The 21,712-nt window shown below is 42.6% G+C and overlaps 1 protein-coding gene across 6 annotated transcripts in view; it reads right to left on the bottom strand.

Annotated features, from left to right (window-relative positions):
* Nucleotides 1–234: 234 nt before the first annotated feature.
* The window catches only part of unc5b (unc-5 netrin receptor B), a 54,828-nt gene continuing 33,350 nt past the window's right edge, over nt 235–21,712 (bottom strand). For 2 of the 6 annotated variants that reach the window (XM_082556996.1, XM_082556994.1), the window contains exons 2-17: nt 18,890–19,120; nt 18,455–18,598; nt 17,955–18,058; nt 15,601–15,781; nt 14,613–14,780; nt 13,523–13,687; nt 11,567–11,599; nt 8,072–8,263; nt 7,309–7,677; nt 7,131–7,218; nt 6,641–6,815; nt 6,306–6,545; nt 5,188–5,337; nt 3,826–3,990; nt 3,515–3,693; nt 235–3,054 (exon numbers count right to left, since the gene is read on the bottom strand). In XM_082556996.1, coding sequence (XP_082413122.1) covers nt 2,889–3,054; nt 3,515–3,693; nt 3,826–3,990; nt 5,188–5,337; nt 6,306–6,545; nt 6,641–6,815; nt 7,131–7,218; nt 7,309–7,677; nt 8,072–8,263; nt 11,567–11,599; nt 13,523–13,687; nt 14,613–14,780; nt 15,601–15,781; nt 17,955–18,058; nt 18,455–18,598; nt 18,890–19,120 — 2,750 coding nt within the window. In that variant the 3' untranslated portion in view covers nt 235–2,888. Of the gene's footprint in view, nt 3,055–3,514; nt 3,991–5,187; nt 5,338–6,305; nt 6,546–6,640; nt 6,816–7,130; nt 7,219–7,308; nt 7,678–8,071; nt 8,264–11,566; nt 11,600–13,522; nt 13,688–14,612; nt 14,781–15,600; nt 15,782–17,954; nt 18,059–18,454; nt 18,599–18,889; nt 19,121–20,977; nt 21,218–21,712 lie in introns of all 6 variants that reach the window. The other 4 variants (XM_082556998.1, XM_082556995.1, XM_082556993.1 and 1 more) reach the window with 4 other exon arrangements.

Here is a 21,712-nt window from a genome sequence, read left to right as displayed (position 1 = left end):
GGAATTTTCCAGTGAAGTGTGAGGTAAAGAGGGACAGGTTGAGCAGCTCTGCATTTTCTGTGAAAATGGGTGTAATTGACAAAACCACAGATGCCATTTAACTGTAATTCTGTCCTTCAGTGCTAAGTACTAAGCGCTGAAGAAGCTCGCAATTAGCTCTATGCATTATTTGAGATATGGCAGTGCAATAGCAGGCTTTAGTGCAATAAAGAGCAAAACACAAACACACAGCTGTTAAACTAAGAAATATAATTTATTGCATAAAAATTATATTTAGTTACAGGTAAGAAGGCTAGACATTTATTTACAATTAGTACTTTACAGAGATGAAATCATGTCACTGAATCCATTTAGTTTTAGTTTTTTTTAGTTTTGTTTTTGGGTGTTTTTTGTAAAAATGTCTGTCTTCTTGAACAAAGGGTAGTTTTTTTCTCTCTTTGACGGGAGCACGTTTTGAATCCAGTACAGCTCCAGCATAAATTATCCAGAGATATGGCCAAAGATCCAGCATACACTCAAAAAATCTGGACAAATAAACACTGTACTCTACAGCTAGTCAGTCTCTGTAACAAGACTTGTGGAAAGAAAAAAAGTCCTGCAGTGTTCAGGGATCCAAAGTACTGAACAGATTGTGTCCAGGTATTTTTCCTCAGGGCAAAGACCTGCAGGGCACGAGGTCATCATGTCAGTCGCTGTGCCACTTTGTTTTTCCACGTGTGCTTTTTTGTTTTAAGGTAGCAGCTTTCTTGGTCAGTGATCCAATTGTTCTCCGGATGGAGAATCCCCACACAGACTAGCATCACCGAAAAAATTTTAAAACTACTCCTAAACCAATTTAGGATACAAAATCAAAACCCTGTCAATGTCCTGATCTGAAAAAATAGAATCTTACTCTTCCAGGAAACAAAAGAAGTCAAAACGCTTCACTTTTTCTTATGTACTTGCATAGCACTTACAAAGAGAAATGACAGATCTTAAGAATGTGCACATACTGTACGCGCACACCCACCTGCCCACACACATCCACTCTCACATACACACACACATATGCGCACACACACGGTTCATTCACACAAAACAGTGACATGACTCACTGCTGAGGAGGAGGGATACTGCCTGTGTTTTGGTTCTTGTGGTTGTTTTAAGATATGAACACTTTTTTTGCTTAGAGGGATAAAAAAGACTCAATAACACAGAACTTAGGCAAAGATAATGTTACAGACGAAAGCATTTAAGCTGACGGAACAATAGTGACAATGCAAACAGATTGAGGACCCTGACCACAAAGCAGGCAGATTAAAAGAGTTGAGAGAAGGGAGGCAGAATGAGCTACAGGGCGATGCATGGACATATGGACATATAGATAAGTGGGGGACAGAGAACAGATTGAGGTAAGTTTCACGGTCCCCTTGCTGCCCATTTGATTCAAAGCAGGGCTATTCTATCCTACAATCATGTGTGATCTCGGGAAATGGCCTTCAATTACAGCAAAGCCTCCAAATTACAGCGTGCAGCAAATTCATCAGGACACTTGACCCCCCGTCCAATCATGTCTTACAGATTATATTTTACATTTTTTGAATTGATGCACAAGATTTAAAAAAAAAACAACCCAGAAATAAACATAGTTTTGTTATTCACAAGAGAGACATCCACTGTGTCCTAACTCTCCAATTTTGGCGTGCTCTACTAGGATCAAAAAAATAATACACAGCAGATCAGTAGCCTAAACAAGCACAGATGTTAAAACAGGCTCTACATGATCGTAACACCAGTGACAGTAAAAGGAAAAGAAACAGAAAACAAAGAATCCACAAATCTGGACAATAAATGAAAGCGTTCCCCAAAGGAAACTTTGTTTTTGTTGATGTTTTTTTAAGGGATGACCAGAAAGCTCTCCTGCAGTTTATTCTCAAAAGATTGAAGTGTGGCAGAGCGTAAGAGGAATGCAAGGAGAGATGAAAGAGAAACACCCCTGTGAGTCGGAATGATATGCCAAGGCTTTGAGGCGTTTGTTGGTATAAAGAGTCAGTCTAGTTATTCGCCAATTCTGAAGCAAACTTCAAAAATTCGCACTTCTACAACATAGGAGAGGCAGCTTTTTTTTTTTACGCCCAAAAAATCCGAACCTTGAGGGTTCGATCGTTACACGATTTGTCATCAGTCGAAGCAGTTAGATGAGAAATCCTAGCCTGCCTGCTTCAGAGCCGATTAATGACTGCTCTGCCTGTGTGTGTGTTGGAGTGTGTGCAGTCTGGGGAGGCTGGAGGCAGGTCGGTGCTGCCTGTCCTTCAGCGCACACATGGCGATGACAATGAAGAAACAAAAGTCCTCTGCCATGAGGTGAGGGTGTTCTTAAATCATGCACTTTCATGCTGCTACTGAAACACAGGCCATCCCGCGTTAGCGTTTGTGTCGTTGTGCGTGCTTCAGCGTGCTGAATACATGAACGTTTCCATTTTTTCCCAAAGCACTCATATTTATATATACAAGCATGGAGCCATTTTCAACATTCAAAGGCAGTCAACACCATGTCTGACAGACAACTTTAGAGCCACTTTATGCCTTGGTACCCTCGGATAGTTTTTTTTTTATACCTCGCAGATGCAACGTTGCTTTGGAGGGCTCAAGCCGAATCGGGTTAGCAGGTGGATGGCACGCATGGGAATATGTTATGGTGGCCATGGAGCTACAGTGGCTGATCTTCTCAGGGCCAGTGAAAAGGGAAATGAGGCAGAGGTAATAAAGTTTATGTGAAGCAACCAAAATGCTCTGTGGGTTTATGATTTGCGCTGGCGTGTGTGCATATTCATTCATAGGCAGGTATTTTCATTGCGGTGGTGGTGAGAGAGGAAAAAAAAAGTCTTGCTCTCTTGTTTCTTGACCAATCAACAATCCCCATCAGTTGTCATGACAACTAGCACCTCACTTTTGCCCATCTCCTCCAGTGCGGTCGCCAGAGAGACCAAGTCTGCGTCACCTTGGTGACATGCTTCCCATAAGTCCAGCAGAACACCTGTGGGGCTGGGCTTTGTGGCAAAGTAGTTCAAATACCTGGATGAAGGAAAGAAGGCGCAAGTCGTGAGAAGAAAAAGGAGAGAGCAAAAACAGTCCTTCATCACTGATTATCTTTTTCTTTTTTCTTTTTTTGGTCATTACTGGATGTTGCACATACTGGAGGAAAAACCTCTGACACTCCAATACTGATACCCAGCTAAGCATCATATTTCAAAGGCATGGTTAGATAATTAGCAAGATGGATTTTTGTAACATTATATAACACGCATGACTGAATCATATTTTTTAACTTAATATTCAAGCCCAGCTTTTGAGATTCTAATCAGTATGGGCAGATATAACATGACTTTTCATAGTCGTCTGTCTAAATTTAATTCACTTAAACCCAATTCTAAACTGACCTCTGAGGCCTCTTTAAATCATCTCATATCAGACAATGATGAACACTGCAGTCGTTTCAGAATGCAACTCAAGTAACAAACGTGCTTTATCTGACCTGTCAAAGCCCAGACTGTGAGCCAGTAGCCTCCAGTCACATCCTCGAGCGCTGGGTGCATCCAAACTGGCGCAGATTTTCTGGCGGATGGAGTCAGGCAAGCGAAAGGCATAAGGTCCCACTTGAGAGGAAGGTAGGCACGTTCCTCCTGAGGGGAGGGGCGAGTGCGGAGGTAAAGTCTGGAAGAACAGAGGCGTCGAGAAGCACTGAGACCAACCTTTGTATTGATTGGAGTAACTGTGCAGCTGCATTGCAGCGTTATCTGTGTGTGCGCATGTGTGCGCAAGCATTTTCTCAGACGTCACCATTACCTCCTGGATGTCAGTGTGCAGCTGGAATATCTGTCCCTCCCCTTCCACCTGCCGGACGCAGATCTTACAGGTGAGCTGCGACACAGCCAGGCTGCCTCTCTCCAGGCTGAAGGTGCAATGCAGGGGTCTCTGACTGCCACTCCAAATGTGATAAAACGGTATCTCCTGTCACACAGACAAAAGTGGTAAACAGGAAAAGCCAGGAAAAAAAAGGCTCTCTACCACTGTGATTAAAGCGACCTCTTCCCGAGCAGCACAATCTGGGATCATCTAGAATGCAGTTTCCATTAAAGGTCTGTGCAGTATGCTTTATTTTGATAGTGGGTGTTTCCACCAACTGGGTCTCTGTGCGTTGGAGGATAATTTATTTCTAAATCGCACTGTCCATAAATTAGAAGCGCTATCAGATTTTCTGTTTGTTTATTCAGAAACGGTTCAGACTGCAATCTTCCTGCGAAAAGAATGCAGGAGAGACTTTGAGTGTTTACAGCAGTCAAGTATGCTATAACATTTGTAAAATAGCCCTCTTATTGAAATGAAGCAAGATTACTGTTTAAGCTTGTGTAGTACTGCTCATTATGACAAATTAAAGGAAAAGCCTGAGCACCCCAGTGAGTTGATCTGGTTGTTTTGTTTAGCTGTGGGAGGCATTTTGCTGGTATAATTTTGCAGGCTACTGCACAGTATAAAGTTGGCATGAGCGATCAGCTTCATCCTTAAATGAAACCTTTCTATCCTGGTGGGAGTGGTCGGTCTGTGGATGACAATGTCCCCATCCTTATGGCATGAAAATGTTTAAATTATATGCCATGGTCATCACTATCATCAGAGCTCAAGCCAACTGAACACCTATGGGAGATTTTGGACTGAGGTTTTAGACAGCTCTCGCCGCCACCATGATTAAAACCCTAAATGAGGGAATATCTTTTTAAAAAACACTGTTTAATCACTTCAGTAGACTGCCAGAGACTTTTTAGAGCCAGTGCTCAGCTGCCCTGCAATTTAAAAAGACACCTTAATTTGTCACTGGTCTGTATCAGCTTTTTTAAAGCTTCTGTGTTCTGTTCTCTTCTATTCACGTGCCGCCAGACTGGACTGATGGAAGAAACAAGTCATTTCACAAAGAACATGAGTGTGGTGGTGTTTCACTTAAAACCACAATCATGAAATGTCAAAAACAGTTTAGGTCTGTGACATCAAAAACCTAAATGCTGCAAATCTGCAATGCCTAATGATGTTGATGTGATAAGGTTATTTAGAAATCTGGTGAATATCAGTTGGACTTCAGGCATACATATAATGCATATTATGTATATATATATATATGCATATATCTATAACGAGTCTGCTGCATTATGTCACCTGGTACTTGGCCAGAAGTTTGCTTCTCCAGTAAGTGTGGGGAATGTCGTGGATGGACAGTCGCAGATTGTGGTAGCTATCTTTGAAGAGCAGCGGCTTGGGATCTTCCAGCAAAACTCCACCCAGACTCCTCTCCAAATCCAGCACCTCCTGCACAGAAAGCCATAGAAGACGGGCTTAGGGCTTTATTTATTTGGTTTTAGCGCGGGCTCATCCCCTCGCATTGCAAGATCATGCTTTCAAAAGATGCCTAATTAAAATGTGTCCAAATGGAAATGCTCTGAGCTAACAGTTTAAAAGCTGTTTGAACTTTTCCAGCCAGAAATCATGCAGCGGGATGCCAATATACTGCACACAGCGCACTCGTGTTTACTATCCTGGCTGGTCTGAGAGAGGAAAAATATTTTTCCCCTGAATCGAACACTCACTTTGTGTTTGGTATAGTTTTTGTATTTTGCTCTACTATTTTGAGCCGTTGCTTCCTGCGGGACATGAAAACTCAATGTATTGCACCAAATTTAATTTGGAGAAATGAGATGAATCTGCAGAGTTGAAAGGGGATGGTACTCCTCTATCGCCCAGAACCACTATGGAAATAAGTTATATTAACTTTTAATGTTTTTATTCCGTGACATGCTTCAATATAATACACCTTGTCTATGTTATTTTCTATTTATAGTTCATTTAATTTTATTTCTTGCTATGCTTTTTGGTTTTGCATGTCCAAGTCTTATGCAGGATCTTTTGTGTTACATTATTTTTTGCTTCGCATGTCTTCAGAGTCGTGTTATATCTCTCTTTAGTGACATAATCAACTCAAACAAGGGTATTTTTCAGCTTATCTGATGAGTATTTATTTATTTTTAAGTTTACACACCTTTGGAAGTCCCACTGTACCATGTTTTGCTAAGGAAATAAAAAATGTGGAATAAATAAGACCTAATTAATTTTGGAATGTTTTTGAGTATAGGAAAATGCTTCGGGAGAGCAGAAAGACAAATGAATAGAAAGCAACAGAGACAGGAAATCGCAGGCAAGCAACAGGGTGAACAGCTTAAAGTGCACGTGAGGAGACAGTAATATAAACCCACACAGATGCATAAACATGAGAGCAGCACCTTGAGTGCATGTGGGGTGTCATGGATACAGTAGATCCGGAGGCTGTAATCCAGGGAGAGGCATGGTGCGCGGGGGGCGAAGAGAGCCAGCTGCAGGCGCTTGCAGGCAGGCTGTGGAGGGCACGACTGGCCCACAAGGCCGTATGTTCCTAGCTGCTCCATGAGAACGTGACAGCACTCCTCCTCCAGCTGCAGGTAGCATGGGGACGACAAAGTCTCCTCCCCTACAGTCAGCACCTCCTGAACAGGGATAAAAGGAGCAATCAGTGACACAAAAAAAGAGCAAAAAAAAGGGAAGGCATTCATCATTTGATACCAGCGTGAGGCTCTCTCACCTCCCATGCTCCTTGATGCGTTTGCGTTTTCAGTGTGAGAGTCCAGTCAGGTGTTGGCGTGTCTAGTTGGGCACAGTGTGGCAAAGTAAGGGCAACGGGGCGATTCAGCAGCATACCAGATGGACCACAGCTCACCACAGGACTGAGTACAGTCTGACTGCCCTCAGAGGGTAACCTGTAGATATCACACACATGCACACGCTTCATTTTTAAAAGAAAATGGCAGATATGTTTGGAACATCCTAACTTAAATCAAACACCAGGAACTACCCGCCGTGGTGAACCCTTACGAATAAGGGAGCAGCTGAAAGTAGCTTCTTCAATTTTAAGTTAAAGGCTGGGACAAGTTGTTGATATTTTTATGCTCAGAAGTGGAAGCGAGTCTTGCAACGGAAAGTTTTCTGATTGAGGTGAGACTAAGGTCTATTCTGCCTTCTATGGGTGAAACAGATAAGAGAAATAAAGAATTAAAGAACTAAGGGGCACTCACGTTGTTTTGTCCCACTTGTTGATGATGAGGTACATTTCATAGAACTTCCCCTGGGGGATTGTGCCAGGGGGGACCAGCAAACTTACACCTAAAAAAGAGAAGGGGGTCATGACTTATCTTGTCTTCAATGCATCTAAAGGTGTCTTTAGTTATCACTAGCTACAAATCAGCTTTGTACCTGTATTGGGAATAGTGAGGCGTCCTCCTAGATTTCCAAGCGTGGCGCTTGTACTCAACCCAGCCTCTCTGGATAGCGTGTGGGTGTGATACTCTCGCTCTCTGCCCACGGTACCCACCGACTTTAAGCTGAGGATCTCTCCGTCACCTGAGCTTATGTCATTGGGAAGCTCCAGGGAAGAAAGCGTGGAGGAGTTATACACCTTGATTTTCAGGCTGGGCAGGGGGTCCAGCAACGGAGAGGTGGTCATGGGGATTTTGTGGGGGCTGTCGTTGACCCCTTGTTGGAGGGAGAAGAGCGGCCCACGGAAAGCCCCCGCTGTGGCTGTCAGATCTGGAGGAGCTGAGGGATGTAGAGGGTGAGGGTTATCTGTGGGTACGGGAGAAGAGAGGAGCTTATCACTAGAAATGACACGAGCAGGGCTGAGAGAGCCGAAAGTGACGCCAGTGGAATGGATTAATGTTGCTAATTAATATTTGATGGCAAGAGCAAGAGAAAGGACACCATGACGAATGTTTAAAATGTAAAAAATGTAACGCAGTAAAGAATGGAGAGCTGACTGAGAGGAGATAATGGTATAAGAGAATTAATTTATGGGATGATATAAATAGCAACGCGATGATAAAAATGAGCAGGGACAGTGTTTCTATGAAAATAAGAAAAACACGAGAATAGCTGTGGGGGAAAAAAGGAATAATGCAAAAAAAAATTGAGTGCAAATACCTGCCGACTCACGCGAGTGTGCATGCGTGTGCAAACTCACCCTGTCTGGGAGGTTTGTAGTTGCCAGGGTGGAACGCGGTGGTGAGAGCTGATGAAGAATCGGTGATGTCTCCGTGGAGATGTCGGCATCTGCGGCGGTATGCGAGCACTCCCACGCACAGTGCCATTATTACGCTCAGCGGCAGGGCCACGAGAACCGTGTAGACTGCTACACCCATACCTGGAGCCAGGGCTGAAAGAGGGACAGAAAGCCAAAACATCATCAAGAGACTCAGATGAAAACACACATTTACATCTGCAAGGGAAAACCATGATTGAAGGAAGCATAATGTATGGCATATCATCTGATTTACTACATGCTGTAGAGTAAGCAGAATAAATTAGTCATGGAAGTCTAAGTTAGTGCTGAAAGCATTTGCTGATTAATTCATTAGTTCATCATCAGACTAAAAACAGAGTCCTGAACATAAAAAATATATTTTAAAAAATCTTTTTTTTTTCTTATATAGCTGTAAATCCAATTTGTTGGGGGTCAATGTATTGAGTGGGGTAAAAATAACTTTCCTAGAACTCAGGAAATGACCTCTAATTAGTAATTAGTAACATCTGTTATTAATAAAAAAAAAAATCAGATTTATCTGTGTTAAAATAAATCAATTTGTGTTTTCAGCCTTTTTAGATCAGGGCTGGCATAGCTGCTCACTTTTGTGCACGGCTGTGCAACTGATCTTTAATGCAAATATTTAATCAGCCAATCACATGGCAGCCACTCATTGCATTTAGGCCTGTGGACATGGTGAAGATGACCTGGTGAAGTTCAAACTGAGCCTCAGAATGGGGAAAAAAGGTGATTTAAGTGACTTTGAATGTGGTATTGTTGTTGACGCCAGAGGTCAGAGGAGAAGGGTCAGGCTGCTTTGAGCTGATAGGAAGGCAACGCTACTCAAGTATCCACTTATTTCAACCAAAATTTGCAGAAGAGCATCTCTGAACAACACGATGAATCTTGAAGCAGATGAGCTACAGCAACAGAAAACCACGCTGATACCACTCCAACAAATAACTGAGGTTACAATTCACACAGGCTCACCAACCTTGGGCAATAGAAGACTGAAAAAACATTGCCTAGTCTGATGAGTCTCAGCATGGATCCATGCTGCCTGCATCAGTGGTTTAGGCTGCTGATGGTGGTGTAATGGTGAGGAGGAGATTTTCTTGGGACACTTTTGGGGCCCTTAGTAACAACTGAGCATTTTTTAAACACCACAGCCAACTTGAGTATTGTTGCTGACCATGTCTATCTCTCTGTGACCACAATATATATCTCAATATTGAACAGATCTCAGATCTGGTGACAGATCCAGTATAGCTCCTTTGGGATGTGGAGGAACGGGAGATTCACATCATGGATGTGCAGCCAATCTTGTTTAATCTATGCAACGAAGAATTAAAGCAGTTCTGAAGGCAGAAAGGTGTCTAAACTGTTATTAGTAAGGTGTACCTCCCCCTCCCCGTCTATCTCAATTTGCACCATCAAATCAATTGCCCCCAACCCCTAAAAACCACCTCCTCCCTTAAAAACGGCTCTTAAACATGCTATAAAGCTTCACAGAAAGCTGATTAAAGGGTGTATCGACTAGAGTTACGGTCATTTTAGTGCTCGCCGTACTATTACAGCTCAACATAAACATGTTGTCCAGGAAACTGAAAGAGATCAATTAATATTGAAAAGCTTCAAAGAGAAAATACTCCACTGATCTGATATATTAAATCACCATACAGGCCATTATGTGACCAGTAATTGCATTGTCTTTTCAATGATATGATAAAATTGACTGTTTCTGCAGTCTGAGACTTTAATCCCCTGTTATAGTGTTACTTTCCATAAAAAAGATAACAGTGAGCTGCATGCAGTAAGCAGAGGAAAAGAGAGCCCCGTTATCTGAGCATATGCAGATACTCTGAGTATCATTGGTATCAGGGGAGAAAAAGATGGATTTATTCATACCTAGAAAATCAGGCAGCTTAAGCCTCGTAGCTTTCGCTGAAACTTAGAAATGAATTTTTACACGGAGCAAAGCCCGTGGATTTTCTTGCCCATCTGTTCCACTGGAAGTGCATTAAAAATGATGATGATTATGAGGAATGGGCCCAATAATTCTTGTGGCTTTGGAGTACTTGTGGACACTTTGTTGTTTTTAAAGACATACTTTACGATTGCTTCACTCTGGTCTGCCTGTCACTATGCACCATGTAGTCAGTTTAAATATAGAAATCATCCCTGAAAGGCCCATTAATAAACAGCTCCTCCAGGGGGTGTTTGGCCCTAACTTCACCTGTTCCCCACCGAGCTCCCTCCCACGTCTCTGGCTGGGTGATTGGTTGTGACTGGTCAGCAGGCTCGCCACAGCCAGACCCAAACCAGACACGTGAGGGAGTCGCGCCACAGTAGCAAAGAAGAGAAGACAAGGAGCAAAGTTGGCGGGAGACGAAGAGGAGCAAAAAAAAAAAAAAAGGAGAGGGAGAAGGAGTAGACGGCCTAGATAGACTCACAGGAGGAGAGAGAGCTAGATGAGAGGCAATTTGGCAAAAGGGATAGGAAGAAGTTAGATAAGGTTGTGATTTGTAGAGAGGACAGAGGGATTATAAGTGTGTTGAGGAGGGGAGAGGAGATAAGGATAGCAGTGCTTTAGGAAAGAAGACAACCAAAGACACTACAGAGCAGCGGTTAGAGCTGAAGAGAGGGTGGAGGATAAGAAAGCTGGAGGCAGGCAGGCTGTGGAAGAGGAGAGCTCCCATGCTCACGTGGCGCGATTGAACCGAATCGGACAGCCGTCCACACTTATTACCAGAAATGGAACAATAGCGAATTAGGTGCATTACTAAGGCTGCTCTCCCCTGAGTCCACATCACATTGAGCTGGAGGAATTACCATCACTTCAAATGTAAACTATATCACAGATTAACTGAGAGTCAGACAGAAATCAAGGGCTTTTCTCCTGCGAGCGCTGTGCTTCTACCACACAGCCTATGGATCAAGGAGTCTCAGCTTAGAGGCATGTCATTTTGCTCACTCCATAACAGAGTTGTCATGACGGAGTAGCTCTCGCTAAACCATTCTGGGCAGTATGTGTAATTACACCAGCATTTTGTAATCAGATACTGCTTTTTCTCCCCCCCCCCCCCCCTTTACAATCACAATAAGCTTCTGTACAAAAGATGAGACATGCTAGGACTGAGTCAGCTCTGAAACCAATGTTACACTTAGTCAACACACTAGACAAGCGTGGATAACAACACTCATAAGCAGGCTGGACAAGAAGGTGAGGCGTGTCTACGCTGAGCGTGATGCAAGCTGACATAAAAGCACGGACAGACAGGCAACACAAAAAGCTGCACGCATTCAGCCCCACGTGCTAACGCAAGGTGTTAGGAGTCCTAACCTGCGTGAGCAGAGAGACACACGACACACACAACGCAAAAGGCAAGCGGCGTGAAGCGGTGACAGAGCAAAGTCATGGGAAGGTGGACTTACGATGGCTTGTATGTTCAATAGAAATCTTTTTATCTGTTTGAACAGGAGAAAAAAAAAACCAAAAAAAAAAAACATAATGTAAAAAATGGGTGGACTGGTTTGTTATGCAAATGAAAGATGCAATAACATAATACAAAGCCAAAACAGGAACATAAACAATAGCTCAATCTGTGAACATAAAATGCATACTACAGGCAAGAAATGATAAATTCATATTAAACAAACAAACAAACCTCTTCTAGAAATGTGCGAAAATGTGAGATAAATTTCAGCATAACTGTTTATTTGTGGCATGAGGAAAAATAACACTCTGAATAATATCAGTATCATATGGATGAGGCTGCTTCAGAAAATGAACCAGGACTCTGGCGGTTGTGTGGTACATGACTGACACCAAGTAGACTGAAACCTGAATGTTATCCTCTTCATCCTATGAGGACAAAAAAAACATCTCCGCTGACGGGAACAATCATTCCTACGATAACACCGGCGTGAATCATCACCAAGTGGTTTGAGGAAATATGGAAACCATCTTTCAGGATTGTGTCGCTGACTAGATCTCAAATCAAATAAGCGTCTCTCCGTGGCATCATCAGAACGCACAAATGGCTTCCCCAGATGCTGCCATTTGTCCAATTGCAATTAGAATCTACCAGGATGCGATGAAGATGAGGGTTTACGGTGTCTCAGAGCATTTGCACATTTACGACTCGGGGTATTTAGCCGATCCTCGGAGGGATTAACATTGCGTGAGCTAAAGAGTCTGATTTCTGATTAAAGCGTGCGAGGGATGCAAAGAGCTCTAATATCATCAGGTGTGTTTGTGACCACGGGATAGTCATACATGATGTGCTGGGAACATGAATAAGTCAGTCAGTAACTTGTAGTTTGCAGACTGACACATTTACAGATTTTTGACAGCACAGTGCTTCTCATCCTCGCTCCCTGTCAGAGCCACTCGAGTGCTCGTTTTTTCCCCCGATGGCCTCCTTAGAACGCCGGCTACGTGCAGCCGGATCGGACAGCAGCGTATTCCGTCTAAAGTGGGTGCTCTGTGGAAGCTTGTTTATGGCAGGACTCGCATGTGTGTGTGTGGCTGACACGGCTGACGCTCAGCATTGGTTTGAGTGTGCATATGATCCCCCCTGCGACACACACACCTTCTGCAACCCAGCTGCACGTGCATTTAGAAGGTTTGTCTCTGCATACTTGGGCGTGTTTGCATCTCTGTGTGTGTGTCTTTTAAGCGTGTGCTTGAATGTATTTCTCTCGCCCTGCCTTTTGTGGATGTGCATCTCTAAGATTCTAATGCGCTGTCAGCTGGATTCCTCCCAGCTCATCACAGGCTGCACATTGGGTGTCAGCGCGAGTCTGACTCACTCTCATATGCTCTTCCCTGTGCTAATTTTTCGACTTGGCTGTGTCATGCTCGCTTCCCACTCCACGCACATCTTTCACTTTCCCCCCTCTCTCTCTCTCCATCTGTGGTTCTTTAGATGTGGATCAGTTGCCTGCTCTCCTTGTGAACCTGAATTTTTCCTCCTGAAACATCTGTCTGCGATTTCCCTCTCTCCCCCCCCCCCTTTTTTTTTTATATCTCTCACCATGTTGCAGTGGCTCAACGCCTCGGGAATACAGTTTCTTACCAAATAGCTTTGAAATATAATATGTCTTATAAAAGTGTGAGCAAAGAAATCCGCGCCTGCGAGATCAATTCAACAACCACCTGAAGGAGAAATTATGCTGTTAGGGAAATGACCCCTATGGATACATCAATAACACCATCTTCTATCAACTATAAGCATCAGTGAGTGAATTCAACAGATGGTGGTCTCTATTAAAAGGCAGGGGAGAGTATTAGGTTACATTACATACATGAAGAAATACATATACATAAGCCAAATATTTACCCAGCTTTGATGTTTAACATCCAGTTCCAACATATTGGACACTTACTTCTTGCACATAACCCCTCAGTGCAGTTCTTGCTCTCCATCATGCTGCCACTGCAGTGCTTTCCTCCATTTATGGGTGGGGGGGCTTGACACTCTCGGCTGCGCCAGTGGGTGCACTCTGTCCCACAGGCGGACCACTTTGCCCACTCAGTCCATCCTCCATCCACTGGAATGAAAACAGAGATGTGAGTCACTTTACAGTAAGCCAACAGCAAAACAGTTTAATCGCTTCGGGTAAAGGGGAGTTGGGCATGCTGTTATAATGCAGTCTGATGCATATGTAATGGCTCGAAGTGCATAATTTAACAATTTTGCACAAAAAAAAAAACCACAACATTCTGTGCTTTGGAGTTAGGGTGGTCTAGACAGGATGTTATGTGACTGTACAACTTTGCACTGTGTTCCCAGTGCAGGCACCTCTTAACAGTGAAGCCACGGCTTTCGTAAGAGCAAACACTCCTCTGTGCTCTTTGGGAAAAGTTATGATGGAGTAAACAGTCGTCTGGTTTTCTCTAACATGGACCACAACCTCAAATATGATCAGACAATGTTTATTGAAATTGAATGGTGAATGGAGAAAGCAAAGATCTAGGCCTGGTGTCTAATCAGGTACTTAGACTCGATTGCATTAATCAGGCATCCAGAAACACTGGGAGGATTTCTTTAAATCATGATTTGTCTTTCAATGAGCATCTTAAACAAATGTTACGGTCTGCTTTCTTGCATTTGCACAATATCTCTAAAATTAGAAACGTCCTGTCTCAGAGTGATGCTGAAAAACTAGTTCAATTCAATAATTCATCTAATTTATTATTGTCAGGCCACTTTAAATGCTCCCTGAAAAGAGCTTTTTTCTCCAATACTGGCTTCTCTTAACTGTTAAATCCTGAATGGACATTAAATCCTTCTCCTCAGATACAAGGTCTCGATGAATCAGGCCCTATCTTATCTTAAATACCTCATAGTACCGTATCACCTCAATAGAGCACTTTCAGATAAATTATCTCCAGCTGAGGAACAAAACTGGCAGCTGTTTGTTTACTTAAAATCTGAACATTTTAGAAATCAACAAATGAGTATCTGGTCTTCACCTGGGCATAGCGTGGTGCAAGTTACTCTCTGTACCGGCGGGCCCTCACAGAAGGCTCCTCCGTTCAAAGGGGCCGGATTGGTGCAACTGCGTGTCCGACGCTGCCAGCCACGCCCACAGCGAGCGTTGCACTCCGACCACTCCGTCCAAGAAGACCAACCTCCGCTCACTGAGACGCACAAAATGAGACAAAGTGAGCAAGTCTGAAAGTTAATACGTGGATGATTTTTAACATTCATGACAATCACTTTATCAACTCTTGCTATTATATTTAACATACATATCAGTGAGTGATGGCCAGGATCACCTCCTGAGGTATATTTACTGAAATCTGTCTACCACACTTACACCAATCAGGTGCAACATTAAAACAACATGCTTGATATTGTGTAGGGCCCTGATAGGAGATTTGATTTTTCAAAGCAGTGCATTGGCAGTGGATGCTTGGGATCATGTTGCTTGTAGGGTAAAGCTGTGCTTTTGGTGCATGATGTGGGTGCGATTTAAGTATTTCTTGTGTGCATCGTTCACTCTCCTGGTGGGAAGAGGCTGCTGCAGTTGCAGAAAGTGGAGTTGCTTGGTCTACAGTAATGTTGGTAATAATATTCTAATAATCATAAAAGTAAAAATAATTTAAACTCGTCCAAAGATCAAAGGTTTACTAGCAGAACTTTAAATTTGTTTTAGTGGTTTAACTGCTAATATACATCTACTGAAAAAATTCTACCATTAATTAAGTTTACTGAGTATTAAAGATTTACACAAGAGGGGCTAAAATTACAATTCATTGTTTTTTTCAGTCAGTTATTGCTCAGCATATTGAATCACTAAACCAAAGAACCAAACAGATGATTCTGATAATGGCTACATGCTGTCACAAGTCGAATTCATAACCAGCATTTCATAGTTTTTTTCTTTAATCCAAAGCAAACGTGTCATTAATGTGAGGAGGTGTGAGGTGTGGAGGGGGTGCGAAACGGATGTGTTACCATAAACAATAAGCGTAGCTGTGCTGCTGCGTCTTTTGGCAACCACATTTCGAGCCACACAGGTGTAGTTAGCCGTGTCCGAAAGTCTGGCCTGCTTGATGATCAGATCGTGATCAATTGTGATCAGAAAATTGGAGTCCTGCGATGGATCAATGGCGTCCTCATTTTTCAGCCAGTCAACCTGGAGACAAGCAAGAATAGGCCGACACATACCGCTGAAATAAAGATGAGGAAGCCTCAAAAAGGTTATGAAAGTTATAATTATCCAACATAAAAAAATAAAAAAATAAAATTACAAATCAGGCGCTTCACACTCACAATGAGTAAATATAGAAAACAAGAAATTAGCTCTCACAGTCTCAGATGCTCGATGTTATTTTAGTTTTGACTCAAATGTTTCTTTGGCAGGTATTTTTTTTTCACATAAAATCAGCAGGTGTGCATGCATAAATATGAGTCATCTCACCACGCACAGAGCCATTCAGTAAACACGGTAAACCTGCAGTGTATCAAGCCATCACAACACAAAGTATTGATCAAACATGCAGTCAAAATGTGATTGTTTTTGCCAAGCAAAAACACTAATTTGTTTCTTCTCTCGAAAAATGTCTTTCATTCACTTTTATTTTGACTAATTTTTGCCTTTTTAATGGGCAAAAATCCATAACTAACTGATTACATTAACAAAATTGGTATAATTTTATAATTAAACCAATTTGCTTTTATTTTGAAATTTACGTAACGTGCTTTTTATGTCAAAATTCTCCTGGTTAATAGGTATCTAAAAAGAAAAAGACAGCTTTCACAATGCAAATGTGGGTAAAATAAGCAATTCAGATACAAGGTTTTACAGTTAGACTAGCTTGGTGTTAAAACATGACACAAGCATATTTCTTTGCGTGTTTTAGTGACTCTTTTATTGATGGTGTCAAAATGTCAGCATCTCGCCCTTTACTTTCTTTCCTTTTGTTTTATGCTGTTGCAGATTGCACAGCATAAATCTGAAATCAAAACAACACAACACAAAAGGATTTGAGCTGTTTATTGCTCATCAGAATCAAGAAGAAAAATATGAGTGTGAACGTGTTGAAAAGGCTACAGAAGAGGAACAAATTAGCCCCCCTATGAAAAATTCATTCTTTAAAAGTATTTCCAAAGTGCCGTTAAACAGAGCAAGGAATTTTTTAACACAGCTTTTCCAAACATGCGTGTCTTTGTTTGGATGCTTATAATATTTTACTTTGCACATAAATACGATTTTTATTCAGAAAACACAAAAACTACCAGGGTCAAAATGATTAGCTCTCCCAATGCTAATGGTCAATTGTGCGTCCTTTTTGCTGCATAACAGCCTGCAGCCTGCAGTTCAGATTTCATGGTCTTCTGGCATGGACCTTCAGTTCACCCCACAGATTTTTCATTAAGATTCAAGTCAGAGTTTTGTGCAGGTCAGTCAGTAACGTTCACTTTGAGCATTTGGAGGTAGTTCTCTTTGAAAGTTTTCTTTCAAAATCTTCACATATCCATTTTTGTTCCTGATTCCTTCCATCTTGTCAGGATTCTTACTTTCAGTCATACTCAAGCATAATACTCCCACCACCATGTTTCACGATGGGGTCACTGCTCTTTGGGTTGTATGTCTCTCCTTTCTTTCTCCAAACATGAGCAGCGCTTCTGCGGTTAAAGCGCTCCAGTTTCATCTCATGTTCCTGACGTCGCTAAATCATTCACTAGTGTCTTGGCAGTTATTCTGGGGTCTTTAGACTCATCTCTCACTACTTTTCTTTCCAGAGCCTTTGAAATCTTTTGCTTCCTGCCTCTCCCAGGCTTGTTCTGTACTGTATGGCTCGCTTTGAATTTCATGATCATACTTCTCCCTCCAGTTCTTGACACTTGGAAATGCTGCGATAACTTTGTAAATCCATCTCCTGCTTTGCGAGCATCAACAACTCTTTTTCTTAAGTCTAAACAGATTTCTTTTGTTTTTGCTGTGATGCTTTCTCAAGTGACAGCTCAAACCCTTGCTGAAGTTTTTATGCTGTGTGTAAATTGGACGATAACCCTTAGTTTTGTAATACGCCTCAATAAAAAGGTCAGTTTTTCAGGAGGCTAATAATCTTGGCTTTTATCACTTTTTTCTGAAATAATTCTGTTATTGTGTGCAAATAGAGATAATTTATGCTCTCTAAAGAGAGCTAGTATGTGTAGAAATGCTGTAATGTTGAAAACCCTATGCTCTTTAAAAAAAAGTCCTTGGTAAAGTTTTGACAAAGACTTTAAATTTCATAGGGGGGTTACAAATTCAGTCCTCATCTGTAGGTGATGAGAGTGACGGTGGGGAGAAAAGCATTTACCTCGGCAGCAGGCATGCCCTCTGGGGGGCGACACTGCAGCAGCACCTCCTGCTCAAGACGCACCTCCCGCCCCAAAGGCTCCTGTTCAAAGTTTTTTCTCAAGTCTACAGAGGGCGACACACATGCAGTCAGCAGTTAGTGAAGGCTGCCCTGTGACAGCAGAGAGTGACACTCAGTTTATCTCAGCGACACTGCCTGTCACACGCACACACACACACACCAGGCAAAGCCCCCAAAAGCCTCAGTAACTGTGTCATTTTTCCACACTCCAGACTCTCATAAACATGCGACGTGTCAATCACACCGCGCCCCACATTACCACCAGGGATCAAGATGGAGTGTTACGGCAATTTATTTGCATATATACTTAAACTGACGCGTGTGACAAGGAGAAAGTTGAAAACATTTGCCCTTTCGCTGTTTCTCTTCCTCTTGCTCTCTCACTCTGTCTCTCACACGCATACGTGCAGCATGTGCAAACACGCCGCCTTGATACTGACATGCAATGCGAACGTAGGCGCGGCTGCTCTTGGTGGTGCCAGCTGAGCTCCAGGCCACACACTGGCACCAGTAGTCCTCCAGTCCGAACAGCTCCTCCACCTGGGTCCTCGACACTGAGATGTCCACCTCCCGCACCACCAGGCCTGTGCAGAGTGAGAAAGGGAGCGAGAGAGAGAGAGAGAAGAGAGACACGGTAAGAGCAGGAGAGTGAGAGATTAGTGAGGCACATTTTTCACAGTGCATATAAATAATGCATTGGCTGCAGGCCAAAAGCAGTTAACGTGCACATAAAATCCTATAGGAGCTAATGGATTATGTAGTTGAAAATGATGTTAGTAATTGAGGATGATGTTTATGTCTGTAAAATACAAGGTGACATTACTGTGTGTGTATGTGTGTGTGTGTTTACAGTGTGTGAGCGTGCAGGTCTTCACCTGTGATCTGGTCCAGACTCTCTCTAGTGACATGATCGTTTTGGTTCACCCACTCTCCGTTACATTTGAAGTAGATTTGGGTGGCGGGTGACGCCCGGCAGCGCAGCTGGACTGGACGGTTCTTCACTATGAAAGCATCCTCGGGTTCTAGCAGGAATTCCGGGAGAGGTTCTGCCGGCGCTGACGGGAAGGAGTCAGGAAGAACCTCGGCCTCGCTGTAGTCGCTGCTCTCTGGAGAAAAAAAAAAAAAAAAAGGGGGGGGGGGATAGAAATTATTTACCGACCTGACAAAAGAGCAGTGCAGTGAATCTGATCTATGGCAAATCTGCGGCTTCTCCTGGTCGCTGACCTCACTGACGAGGAGGTATGGAAAAAGCAAAATGCCAAATTTGTCCATATCACTAACCTATCACACATCGAAAGGGAGAAAATGTCTGTATGACAGCTTATTTTGTGTGCCCCTCTCAAGCTTCGGGGGAAAGCCACTCTGTAAGTGCATTTCAAGAAGACATTTAAGGTGCTGATAGTTTGTACCATCATGGAAGAAGTACAGTGACATTTTTGCCTCCCTGTATAACCAGCAATCTGGACAAGGCAGACCCCCTGCTCTAGTTTCTCTGGAAGAGTCTGTGCTTCTCAGCTGGAGCAGAGAGCCGCTGACCTTCTGCGGGTCAGTCCTGTTGATCGCACATTATCCCATGACATTTTCGATGTGACACGTCCGTCTTGGAAAAGCTGTCAAAAGTTTTTCCTGGCAGGAAGGACACAGTCTTTCTGACCTCTTTTGTCAGACGCGGTACTCTAATGATGATGAGTAGATCCCAAGCAGTATATCAATGATGTTTATTGCAGAAGACAGATTTGTGTATATGGACTGATAATGCGTGACAAAATGCGTGCTATACAGATAAATAGGAAAAGTTGTGACAGTAGTCAAAATAAATAAAATGGCCTGGACAGCTTCAAGAATATTACAATAATGTATAAAAATAAACCGTGCTGCAACTCATATATGTATTACATGAACTCTACCCTTGTGTGCACGAGTGTGTAGGTGCACAGGTGGACTGGAAAAGACCGTGTGACAGCACGGCAGGGATATAAGGGTCTGCTTTGAACATGAAAAGTTAGCACAAAAGTAGCACATACATAAAAAGTGTAGGCATACTTTGAAAGCTGCAATAGGTCAGCTGCTCCAAATGTTCTCTCGTTTTGTTGAACAGCTACACACAGGTGACTAATGAAAGGCAAAACAAATAAAAACTGTTGGGACACTGAACAGCTTCGGTGCATTTTGGCATTTGGGCTACAAGTGCCTCAAACATTTTCCCAAAATATAGTCGCTCATTTGGTATTTTGTTGATGATTCACGTCAGCTTATCTCTCACCAAAACATTCAAAGACCCCTTTAGATGAGAGCCCCTGGGAGGTCAGACACACTGCAATTTAAGCACCACCAGCAAGTAGAAAAACTCTGCAAACGCTCAAAAACCAGAATGGCGGTGATTTGGGGAAGACAATAATGTGACAATAAAAGCTGCAAAAGTGACAGAAACTGAGACTTTTGTAAGGATGAAAAAGCTGCAGGGAATGTGTGTTCTCATCACATGATAATAATCACAATGGTAAATGGACTGGGTCTTATATAGTGCTTCTTCAGAGTTTTTTTGATTAAATGTTTTACTTCCATTGTCTGTTTTGCATTCATTTAAAGTGTTTTACTATTTGCTTGTGTTTTCTTAAGTTGCAGTGTGTTTGACCTCTCAGGGCCTCTGTAGCACTGTCATTTTGGAACAGACCACTGCCATCAGTCTAAAAATGACTAGTCATAGCCTAAAGATGACAATTTATACTCATTTGCAGGGACCCTTCTCTATAAGGGGATAATTTGACCTGAATTGAAGCAGGAAAATGGCCCTCATGGCATAACAGCCATTGGATCCCCTCATTGTAGAGATGAGGAGTCCAGGTTTTCCTTTAATTTTGCCCCACTCTATCATACTGGTCCCATCCCTTGCATTTCTGAGGAATACAGGTTCTTATAAATTTTTAATATGTCTGACTTTACAGCAGAAAACTTGTTTTTACCTGGTTGTAAAAATGATGTGGAGTCAATGAGCATTAACGTGAAGAAGATTTACATTTTCTCCAGTCAGGATAATCCAAAAGCTAAAGGCATATCGAACTCGGTGCGCTGTCTTCACTTCACATGTATGCCTACAGATGAATTCACATATGTGGGAGCCGCTCACTGGAAACTGTGCTTTTCCTACACTACAGCCTTACAGCCTTGCAGTTCTCAAATCTCATCCTCTATATTCAGAATGGCTAAAACAAAAGAGAGAGAGAGAGAGATGCGTGAGCAAATTCAGCTGCTTTTAAACTACGAGATTTAAACAAGGCAGATTTGCAGTGTTCAGTTTTCAAAATGTATCAAGCCTCAACCTGATCAGGTATTCTACAACCAGGGAACAAGAGAAAGTACTTAGAAAGATACCATCTCCTATTTTAGGAAAGTGAGCACTTGCCCACTCTCATCCCACTGTTCCCCTTGACAGATTCTGTCTGAGACATTAGGGAAAGCAAAGCAGAGCGCAGAGCTCGCAGAGGAAGCAGGAGAGAAAAATTGTAGCAGGATTGAAACCAAGGCCAACGAGGATTTATGGTATTCAGGAGGCTGTACCATCTTCAAGTAAAGTCACATCTATATGACTATAAAAGGTCTAGCTGAGGTAAAAGTAGAATTACCAACTGAGGGCTAGCCAGAGACAAGAAATCCATCAGCTGCTCAAGGCATTACAGTGATCCAGGATAGATCGCTGT

The sequence above is a fragment of the Aulonocara stuartgranti genome, assembly GCF_965226115.1.
Source record: "Aulonocara stuartgranti genome assembly, chromosome: 13".
Lineage (NCBI taxonomy): Eukaryota > Metazoa > Chordata > Actinopteri > Cichliformes > Cichlidae > Aulonocara > Aulonocara stuartgranti.
The sequence above is the reverse complement of the archived record's forward strand: the minus strand, read 5'-3'. Positions and strand labels throughout refer to the sequence as shown.